At 47.1% G+C, this 11,088-nt stretch overlaps 1 protein-coding gene across 1 annotated transcript; it reads right to left on the reverse strand.

Moving 5' to 3' along the window:
* Positions 1 to 5,484: 5,484 nt before the first annotated feature.
* Positions 5,485 to 9,532, reverse strand: DBX1 (developing brain homeobox 1). The gene is made up of 4 exons (XM_049893035.1): positions 9,166 to 9,532; positions 8,418 to 8,516; positions 6,217 to 6,419; positions 5,485 to 5,850 (listed from the first exon to the last, which is right to left on the reverse strand). Exons 1-4 carry the CDS (start codon positions 9,530 to 9,532, stop codon positions 5,485 to 5,487), a joined length of 1,035 nt encoding a protein of 344 aa, XP_049748992.1.
* Between the last annotated feature and the right edge of the window lie 1,556 nt (positions 9,533 to 11,088).

The following is an 11,088-nucleotide window of genomic DNA, read 5'->3' on the forward strand; positions in this document are numbered from 1 at the left end:
GGCTGCTAACCAAAAGGTCAGCAGTTGGAATCCACCAGCCCCTCCTTGGAACCATATGGGGCAGTTCTACTCTGTCCTATAGTGTCACTATGAGTCAGAATCAACTTGATGTGATGGCAACGGATTTGGTTTTGGTTTAAGTGGACATTATTGTTATTCTTTTGTATTTAATGAAGGGAAAGAGAAGCATTTTGAAAACATGTTAGTTATCAGCTATTTCTTTTAACTTGTTGCCCCTGAGTGAAAACATCTGCAACCTCACAGTCCATAAACACATTCTGGCAACAATTCCTACCTCTGCTCTTTCTTGCATGTCTTTCTTGAAATAATATAGCAGGTTGTTTCTTCTCCCTCTCGTTGTTGTTTTAGGCACCCTCGAGTTCCCATGTGACAGAGTAGAACTGCCCTGTAGGTTTTTCATGGCTGTAATCTTTACAGAAGCAGATCATCCGGTCTTTCTTCCGTGGAGCCTCTGGGTGAGTTTGAACTTAACCTTTCCATTAGCAGCCAAGTGCTTAACTACTGTGCCACTAGGGCTCCTTTTTTCTTTCCCTATTCCCCCCACCCAATCATAAAATCCTACAAAACCTTCCTTGATGCTCTCAGTGCTTGGGGAAGGGTATGGGTTTTGGACCAGAGAGAATAAGGAAGGTCTCTGAGTCTATTTCCTCACCTATAAAATGGGGTTAAAAGTAGTAGTTGTGTTGATTAAAAAAAGATAAAATATATAAAATGCTAATCACAGCACCCAGCACATAGTACATTCCTCAAAAAAAAAAAAAAGGATGGCAGTTTTTATTTTAGATCGCAGCTGTGAGAATGAAACGAAGAGCAGAAAGTCTATTAGAGATAGAGGGACAAGCCTTAGAGGTTGATTGGTTGCATGGTGTGGATGAGAGAGAGGGAAGGGTCAGGACTGATGAGCAAGTCTGTAACTTACAAATGAGAGAGATGAAGGCATTCATGTAGTTAGGGGCAAGAATCCTTCTTTGTTTTGTTTGACTGGGGTGTTGCAACTAGAAGGCATGGAACTTTGTCTTGGGCATGTGGAATTTAACAAGTTTTTGGATACCCAAGGGAAGACATCCAAAGGCTCTTGACTTGCTGGATCTGGAACTAAGGAGAAAGATCTTTAAGTGCCAGATTGGGGATCACCATCACACAAATGTTAATTGAAACCAGAGAGGAAAGGAGGACACCATTCGCTTAGTTCATAGGATGAGAAGAGAAGAGGGCTAAGGATAGAGCCTTGAGGAACATCAACATTTAAGGGAAATACAGCAGAAGAGGAATCCAAGGATGAGACTCAAACAGCTCCAAGAGGCTGAGGGGGCATGGGCAGTAGCTAAAGGTGAACAGGAAGAGGAAAGACCTTTTTTTTTTTTTTGGTAGGGTGGTGGGGTGATACAGTTGAGCATGATGAAATGCTGATGGGAAGTTTTCGTTGAGAAGGATGGGCCTGAATGTGGGTAGAGAAAGAATTACTGAAGGGAAGAGAGGAATGGACAACAGAGAAGGGAATGAAATGAAGACAAGTGGAAAGCATGGGTATGGTTACAGCTAAGTGTTTAAGTGGGGTGGTAGGACTAGGCTTTATAGGTTTCTCCCCCACTCTCCTCAGTGAAGTAGTTTATGTGTTTAAATAAGTGGGACTCAAAATGTGGTTTGGGAACACCTGGGAATCCCCAAGATCCTTCAAGGATCACAAGGTCAAAATCATTTTCATAATTATACTAAGATGTCCTTTGTCTTTTCGTCCTCTCATTTTATCATGAGTGTGTGTGGAGTTTTCCAGAGGCTACATGATGGCTGCAACGATAGGCTCAAGCATAACAATGATTGTGAGGATGGTGCAAAACACGGCAGTGTTTTGTTCTGTTGTACATAGGGTCGCTATGGGTTGGAACCGACTCGATGTCACCTAATAACATCAACACATGATGCTGTCCCCTTCTAATAGCTAATGAAATGTATGCTTGTATATTCTAGAATTTTCTAAAGTAGTAGATTTAGGAAGTATCTTTGTGCATTTTTAGAGGTTAATTCCATTTGCTGTCAGTACTTCTACTATGCTCTTACTTGCTCTCTTTGGTTATAACTATTATAGTAACCTCACTATTATCCAATAAATTATTATTTTGAAATCCCAAAGTTTTCCTTGAGTCTACACAGAAACAAAACAAGAAGTTAGTACACTTTGTTATCTTTTGGCAATAATATTTTAAAATACTTTCAAAAATGTTCTACATTTCAAAAATTCACCTTGAGAATTGAACAATATTTTATTCTAAAACAAGGATAAAAGAAAATTTATTCATAATATATTTTGCTTATATTTAAGGATAGATTATTGGCTTAAAATACGGAGATAGAAGACACGCTTTCTCAATTCACAGCTGTACTGTCTACTTCTATGGGTATTGAACAAGATGAAAGCAACATATCAAGAGAGTTCCCCAATTCATGGAAGGGAGGAATATACTCTTCCAAAAAACTAAATGAAACTGTGAATAGGAAAGAAAATATGTCAAAAGCTATCTTTCCTTCAGCTTTATTGATATTAATAATTTACCTTATAGTCTTACACAACAGATATGGTTCCAATGGAGTTGTAGCATCATTTTGAGACCTATCATTCAGAGTTTAAAAAACGAAAATGGAAAATTTTGATCACTGACATGATGCACTCTTTAAAAACAACATCATTGTTACAACTTGACAGACTAGAAATGAAGAAACCACTAAAACATCTTAGAGCACTCAATAGCTGAGAGACTAGTAAGGCAAATTTGACGTTGCTGAATCCCTCAAAGCATCGGGAGGCCCCTGGGGAAGAACAGGGAGTTCCCTTCTCTGAAGGAAGGCACTGACTTGGGTTGGATGCTGACTCTGGGCAGGACGTAGTGTTAGGTGCTTTCATATGTACTGAGGAGGAAATATAGGCGGTTCTTTGAATTATCTGAATAAGGACTTTTTGTTTTTCCACTTTCCATGATCATGTATAAACAACAATGAGAACAGTGATCACCAACTTCAGGAATAAGCCAGAAAGGGAGAATATCAGAATCTTAGGGGAGAGAGCCCTTGTTGATTTGAAAAAGAGAGTTAATTTAGAACAGAATATATTCATATTTCAAATATAACATAAACTACAGAGTTTTTTTTTTTTTTTTTTTTACAGAATTTAAGCCTGACAATTTTTTTTTTTCTCAGCAAATGGGATGTGGTTTAGGTCAGCAAAGAAACATGGGTCTGTGTTACTGATACGGAGAAGACCAATCCCTCAAAGGGCACAAAAGCCCTCACCAAAGTTCCACCCAGGATAAGTTGCTGGTTAAATCAATCGGTCCTTTTTTAAAGAACTTTCATTTCATTTGGGAACTCCACAGTCTGTACCTGAGCTATGTCCTGCCTGTAGATGACATTCTTGATAAAATCAGATCAGACACAAAAGACAATGAGTCAAGATCAATTTTGAGGCTTTCTTGAATTTTTTGGGGGGGGGGAGGGACCAGGAAATACGCCTTTAAGAAAGGAAACGAAAGCCACTGCATACTTGAGACCCTTAGACTTTGATCAGTTTCTTTTAATCCATCAATTCATTCCTTAGAGAAGGGGAGAAGGATAATTACAGACTCAACCTTTTGGTACCACTTTACAGGAGCTACTTTCTATGTAACATAGCAAATACAACTACTTCTTGGTACAGCAAAATAGGAAAGACCCTGACTGAAGAGTCAGATGGGTTCTAGTTCTGGCCACTAACTAGCTGGGTGGCTTTGGGCAAGTGCCTTCCCCTCTTGGACCTCAGTTTACCTTCAGTAAAATCCAGCACTCAGGCTAGAATAGCTCTATTCCTTTCAACTCTAACATGCTGTGAATTAATGGCATCTACCATTGTATGCATTCTACTTTTTATTTGGCATTTATTCATATGATACATATATACATATATAAAAATCTGTACATGGTAAAAATACAAAATAAGTATTTATTTATAAGTTATACAATTAAACAGCTACCTTTTTGAAGTTTAAAAACCATTGCATAAAAACAACAAAAAAAGAAATCTAGTCAATTCTTTATAGTCATTCGCAATAACCTTGGTATAAAATATCCATACAACACATGTGTACAAAATAGTGTACAGTTCATTAAAGCTGTGCAAAGACAGCAAAGTTCAGTAAAAAAAAAAAAAAATCAAAGAGGCTTGTGGGTCTCTGTCCACATCACGCCCATTGCTAAGAAGTTCTGAAGCTCAGAGACACCTCTCAGGAAATATTAAAAGGGCATAAGGTAGAGTGCTTGGTGCATATACTATGGGCGCAGAAAATTATAAAGGAAAAGCATTAAAATACGCAAACAGAAATAGACTGACTCCTCCCCTCTATTAGAGAACTCACTTTTCTGTCAGGAGAGAATTTGGGATATGACAAAAGACTCAATATTTATTTTGTGCCTTAGACCAGAAAGCAGATACATGTTTTTTCTTTTTTAAAAAAACGAACTTTCTAAGGGAACTGCTATGAGAAGCCTAGGGGTTACCTATCTGGAGTAGGGTATGAGACACATGCTGGAAACCTTACCTAAGGTGGTAGAAGGACCTAGGAAGTCAGGTGCCTTGGAGTTACATGCATGGTGTTTTCACTCCTAACTCCTTTCTCTGTCAGAAGGGTACCTACCTTACAGGACTGTTGCTGCTAAAGAGTTGCAGGGCCTGGTTCATAAATTAAAACAACCCAAACCAGTTGTTGTGGAGTCCATCTGGCCACCCCATATATTGCAGAGTAGAACTGCTCCACAGCGTTTTCAAGGCTATGACCTTTAGAAGCAAATCGCCTGGCCTTTCTTCGGAGGCGCCTGTGGGTGGTTCAGTTCTAAGTACTAGTCCAGCACTTAGCCCTTTGCTCCACCGATGGACTTCGGTTCATAACTAAGCCCTTAATAATGTAAGCCACATTCTTAGGCCCCAGATCCTGGGCTCTTGGAAGTGGAGACCCCCCACTGTGTTTAAACTAAAACCCAAAACCAAACCCAGTGCCCTCAAGCCGATTCCGACTCATAACGGCCCTATAGGACAGAGTAGAACTGCCCCATAGAGTTTCTAAGGAGCGCCTGGCGAGTTCGAACTGCCGACCCTTTGGTTAGCAGCCATAACACTTAACCACTACGCCACCAGAGTTTCGTGTTTAAACTAGTTTGCAATAAACAAGATAGAAAGGAGTCCATGTGGGAAAGTTAAGGCCTGGGCCAAGATCCAAAATAAATTTATATGGGGCGGGCAGCTGGAAGGTGGATGCGGGGAAGGGAGGTGTCTCTTTCGGGCAGTGGAAGGCGCCCTGGCGCCCTTGACACGGTGATGGTTCTACAATGGGAAGCGGCAGCGTCTGGACCACGGGCACAAAGTGAACACACAGGCGGAGCCCCACCTCTTCGATTTCAAAAAAAGCACTTAAAAACAGTCCCGGGGCTGAGGAGGGGCTTCTAGGAAACCGTGATTTCCTCCTCCTCCTCGCCCTCCTCCTCCTCCTCCTCGGAGTCGGAGAAGTCCGAAGGTTTGCCGGGGCTGCTCGAGTGCGCCGGGGACGCGGGCAGTGGCCCTTCGAGCCGCGGGTCGCGCCGGTGCCGAGGCTCAGGGGACGCGCGGTAGGCCAGGCGGTGGCGGGGGCTGCCCGGGCCCTCGTCTTCCTCCTCGTCGTCCCCGGGGCCCTTCTGGCCCACGTCGCTGAGGTCCGGGTGCGGATTGAGCTTGGTGGGGAGGGTCTGCTCTCGGCAGCCCCCGCTGGACAGCAGTTCGCGCTCCTTCGAGTTCCGCCATTTCATGCGCCGGTTCTGGAACCAGATTTTCACCTGGGGAAGGGGGCGGAGAGAGGCGGGGAGAGTGGAGGGGAGCGCAGAGGCCTCGGCTGGGGCCGCATTCCTGAAGTGAGTTCACGTGGGGTCGCAGCGCAGCCCCCACCCCCCTCAGCTCCTCGCTTCTCTTGCCCCAGAAGCCCGGGGGCGGGGGGAGGTTGGGGGAGGGTGCGCTCAGGTGAGATGTAGAGACCTGTCCTGAGGAGCCTTGAGGAAGCTGGCTCGTTAACTTACAGCCTCTCTGGGCCTCAGTTTCCCTGTCTGTACAATGGGACCTAAGCGGTTTCAGAGAGCCCTCGCAGCAGTCAGGTGAGCAGCGGAGGGGTGAAGCGCGGGGGGATGTTGTGCAGAGATCGCCCTCACCTGCGAGTCCTTCAGCCCCAACTTGGCCGCCAGCTTCTTGCGGTCGGGCTTGCTGATGTACTTCTGTTTCTGGAACATCTTCTCCAGCGCCTTGCGCTGCACGTCGGAGAACACTGCGCGGCGCAGCATGCCCCGGCGGGGTTTGCCGCGGGCGGCCAGCGGCCAGGAGAAGGTGCCCGGCATGGGCACGACGCTGGAGGACGCTGCAGGGGCGGAACGGGCAGGCGGGGACTGAATGGGCGCTATCCGGCCCCCGCCCGATTGTGCTCGCCCCTCCGTCGTGGCCTCCCGCGTTTTTTCTCTCAGATCCCTTCATCTCTTTAAAGCTCTCCTTTTTCTCCGCCTGGAGAATAGGCCCCAAACCTACTAACCTGCGAGGGTGAAAGGCGCTTTCCGCCCAAATAACTTTCCCTTTCAACCCCGCAAACTCGGATTAGATAAAACCACTGAAACACTGAAAGCAGCCCCCACGATAGCCTGTTCGTTTTTCCATTCAAAAGTCTCAGGGAAACAAACCAGCGTATCAGCTAAAATAGCGATAGGATAAATAAACTACAAAAATAACAAGAGAATACCCAGCTGAGGCCACTGGGTTTTCCCCCTAAATTTTTATCACCTCGGTGGCTTTTACAATCTTTAGATGAAAAATCATTCTTTTACTGATTTGATAAAAAAAAAAAAAATTGAGGGGAAAATCCGCCTTGGATTTTTTAAAAACCAATCAGTAGTCATTTTTTAAAATATATTAATCTTTCCTCCCATCCCCCCTCCAAACGTTAAGAATTCGGCCCAAACACATGAAAAGTGGCAGCTAATTAGCACATTGACCGCTTCCCAATGGGTATTGGCATGATAAAAAGGGGAAGAGTTTCGCTTTAAGGGAAGGAGAAAAAAAAAAAAAAAAAAACAAAAGAGACAGAGACTCTAATGAAGCGTGAATGGTAATTGTGTAGTAATGAACTAACAGAAAAAGACTGAGGACAAGCAGCGAAAGCCATATATTACTGGGACAAAAGAGATTTACACTTTCAAACTAAACACAACTGCAGGCCAAGACCATTGGGAGAATACTGATGGCAGAGGCTTCTCTTCCTCCAATCGTTTTCATTAAATGGACATGAAAAGCTATTTATAAAGCCCGGGTTGTTTTTGTTAGAGCATTGAGATGAGGGAGAAAGGGAGCAAATTCCATTATTAGCAACAGCGTGAATGGTTGGGGCTGGGGGCTGTTGGTGAATTCTCTCTCCCCCTTTTAAAAATCAATTGCTTGCTTCTTTTGCTGATATTTGGGAGTGCTTTCCTGGTTTTACCCATCCCCCACCGCCCATGCCCAGTCTTTATTCTTTTTATAGGGGCTTTTCTGTCTCCTTCCTCCTGAGTTTTGACCAATCGCAGCGTTTTTGAGCCATAGTTTGAATCAACACCGGGATTCTAGGATGAAAACCTTGTGGAAGGTGTTTCGGGTGTTTTCGCTTTAGACTGGGACCCGATCACAGCCTCCTCTTAAAAAAAAAAAAAAAAAAAAACTGCTTATTTTCCAAGCGTTCTTCTATTTTTCTATGTTCTTTAAGATTGGCTGGGGAGGGGGGAGGAGCGGGAATGAGAAGCTTTGGGAAATCAGGTTGGAAATTGAAGGTTGAGGTTGGGGGAGGATCTAGGCCCCCTCCCGCTAGGCGACCCTAAGCACCCCACACAAGAGGGCACCCCATGTGGTCTTGTGAAAAGCCCGAAGCCCTGAATGAGCCTTAAAGAGAAATTAGCCCCGGCTGGTAGGTGTCTCTCGGCGGCGTGGAGGGCGAGGGCCGGTCTGTGTGTGGCTGCCCGGAGGAGCTGACCAATTGGTCATGGTGCTGAAACCTTTGTGGGAAATCGTGGCCAAGTGCACTGACTCTGTGGGAAAACGGCGGCGTGAAGGGATGCCAACAGCTCCTCGCCGGGAAGGGAACCGCCTCAAATTGGGACCATGACAATTCCTGCTAATTTGTAGAGCAGGGAATTGGTGCAAAGTGTCAAGCAGTCACTGCTTGTGCTAAATAGGGCATCAAATTGGCGCGACGGATTCGTGAATGTTGTACGCCTTGCAACCTCTGAACCAGAGCGTAACCCCGAGGGGTGGACGGAGAAATATGGCTTGGCAGGGAGCGTCGGGCCTGGGCTGGGGCGCCGCCCAGCCTCACACAAGGAAGGGAGAGAAGACCTACCTGGGAAATAAGATCTGATGAAAGGCTGGAAGGAACCTTCAAAGTAGGGAAAGGCGAAGGTCTTGGGAGGGACGCTCTGGAGCAAGGCGGGGGAAGTTTCTGAGAGAGACGGAGGGAGGGAGGAGAATAGACAAGGAATTTGATTACGTAATTGATTATCGTACAACAGATGGAACACATGACATGATTAACCCTTCGGCTGGTTTCAAAGGCGCCTTCCTGTATGTACTGATAGTAAAATACATCTTTTCCTAGCTCATCTGTTGAAATCTTCCCACTTGCTCGCAGCACCTTCTCTTATCTCCCTCCCCAACCCCATCCCAGGCAATAAGGAGATAGGCAGGACTGGGCCAGGGAAGAAAAGAATTGCACACGTGCAATTCTAGTTAATTCAATGAATATATCACCTTGGGCTTTACAAAAACTGGGTCCTGGAAGCACGGGGACAGAAACTCAGCAGCCCAGGGGCGTGCACTAGCTGTCTTTGCGCGCGGCGGGGGTTGGGGGGAACGTGCCACTCTCTCCCACTGCGTGCGTTCAAGTTCATTCTGAGAGTGGAGCGAGCCTGGAAGCTTTTCTTCCCCAGAATCGGTTGGATTTTAGTCTCACTTTGCCCACCTTGGGGCCTCGGAATTAGTATGCGCGCTAATGTGTTCGTGCGTGCCCGCTCTGTATAGGATACTGAGGCCAGAGGGACCCAGCACATGCCCTACCCTTGGACCGCCCTCAGCGTCCTGCCCTCACTTACCGGTTCTGGGCGCCGAGGAGAGGATGGCGTTCACCCCAAACTTCAGAAACGTGGGCTCACTGGCTGGGGAGGCCGCGGTCAGCGGAGAGCTGCCTCGCCGGCTGCCTCGGCCGGGGGAGCCCAGGTCCGAGGCCCCCGTGTCGGTGAGGGTCACGGGGGCCCCTTGCCTGGACGGCGACATGCTGGCCGTGGGCACGCTGCGGGGCAGGTAGGCTGGGGGTCGGCTGATGCGGATCAGGTCCTCCACTAGGAAGCTGGAGTGGCTGGAAAATGCCGACTGCAAGGACTGGGGCAGCGTCAAGGTGGGCGTAGGGCGCAGGAGGCTGGGGTACCCGGCGGCGGGCGCGAGGAGGCCGGGGAACATCATGGTAGGCAAGGAGCAGGTGGAATAAGCCTTCTTCCAGCGGCCCGAGGGTAAATGCCTCGCTTCCCGGCCCTCCCGCCCCCGTAGTGCCCTCTCTTTGGGGCTTGACGAACGTCTCCTTGGGCGTCTGCGAGTCCTCCGAATCCTCCGTAGTCCTCCCTTCGAGGTGATGGTTTTATAGTGTCCCGCCCGCCAAAGCGCTTTGAAAAGTGACAGCTCTGACAATGAAGTTCAACAAAGTTCTCCACTCCAGCTTCATTCGCCGGGGGCGCTGGGCTCTCTGATTGGCGCAGGGGTGCAATTTATGATTGGATTAGTCTTCATAAGCATGGCCCACACAATGGGCTGGCAACAAAGGCCGGCGCGCATCAATTCTGCATATCGACCGCCTCTTTGCAATACAGTGCGCCCCTGAAGCTCTCACCAGGGGTTTTTGTTCTGAAGCAACACCCATGCTAATTAAATGCCTATTTAGAAGTTTCAGATGACATCTTGCCTCATAGAAAAGGAGTTATTTCAAGAACGCACTAAATTTATTTGCAGCTCCCCTGCTGAGTCTGGAAATAAATCAATAAATATTCATAGAAATTTATCTCCAGGCTATCAGTAAAATAACCCTCCCCTCTTTTGGGGAGGACAATGGAAAATTTCAAGTCAGTGAACATGAAAATAAACTCCCCCTTCGGTCTCTAGCCCTATCCTTTACTCCAGCTGAGACATAAAGCAGATGTGAGGAGTGGGTTAAGTCAATGCAAATAGGGGAGGGTGCTATTCTAACAACCCGGGGATATTTGGAAATGGCTGCTTTGGGGCTATTGGATGTGTTGTCTGTAGGGGTGGGGGAAAGTCTGGATTTGAATTACTTTATTTTGAGATACTCGTTGAGTTTGAGAGTGTTGGTTGAGACCTGAAGGAGTCTCCTGCAAACTCCCAGCAAGTTGCAAACAGTTTTCCAGCGACGTTTCTCTAGGAGTCTCTGCGAGGAGCGCTCTGCAGCTCGCCTGGGGGAGGAGCAGGAGGGAGGATGGTGCCGTGGCTAGGCAAGAGGATTCCACTCGCAGTGGCCTTACCCCTGACCGAGGCTGCTTCAGGGAAGGCGACCCCGACGCTGTGAGTGCCACGCTGGCCCTTTTCCAGTCTCAAGGAGCCCTGGCAGTTTGCGTTCAAATCCACATTTTAAGCTATGGCAGCGAAGGTCAGGAGTCGTCCGGAAAAAGCCCTCCCCATTTCCAAGCGCCTAACTTGGCCTAACTTTTGCGCTCCTTAATTAACTGCAACCTACAAACTGCGTGAAAGCCCACAGAAGAACGCAGTTCCCAAGAATGTTAGTCCACATGAGGAAAGCCTCTCCTTAACTTAAGGGCTCAAATAAATCTTCCTGGGGACAGTCCCTTCGCTTTCCTCTGGGTTGGGGCTAAGGGAGCGCTGAGCCTCGGTTCCCTGTTTCACTACTCGGCGACATAACAGATGTGTTAAATGTCCCATTCATTTCTTTAGTGTGGCTGAACCTCCCCAAAGAGAAGTGTGCAGCTCCGCCAGGCCGCCCTGATCCTATTAAC

Source organism: Elephas maximus, chromosome 7 (genome assembly GCF_024166365.1).
Source record: "Elephas maximus indicus isolate mEleMax1 chromosome 7, mEleMax1 primary haplotype, whole genome shotgun sequence".
Classification (NCBI taxonomy): domain Eukaryota; kingdom Metazoa; phylum Chordata; class Mammalia; order Proboscidea; family Elephantidae; genus Elephas; species Elephas maximus.

Bases quoted from the DNA above. Each gene is read 5' to 3' on its own strand.
- DBX1 (XM_049893035.1), bottom strand. From the start codon at position 9,532: ATGATGTTCCCCGGCCTCCTCGCGCCCGCCGCCGGGTACCCCAGCCTC. The intron at 8,517-9,165 runs GTAAGTGAGGGC...CGTCTCTCTCAG, and splicing joins CTCCTCGGCGCCCAGAACCG to AAACTTCCCCCGCCTTGCTC. The intron at 5,851-6,216 runs GTGAGGGCGATC...CCCCTTCCCCAG, and splicing joins TGGGGCTGAAGGACTCGCAG to GTGAAAATCTGGTTCCAGAA.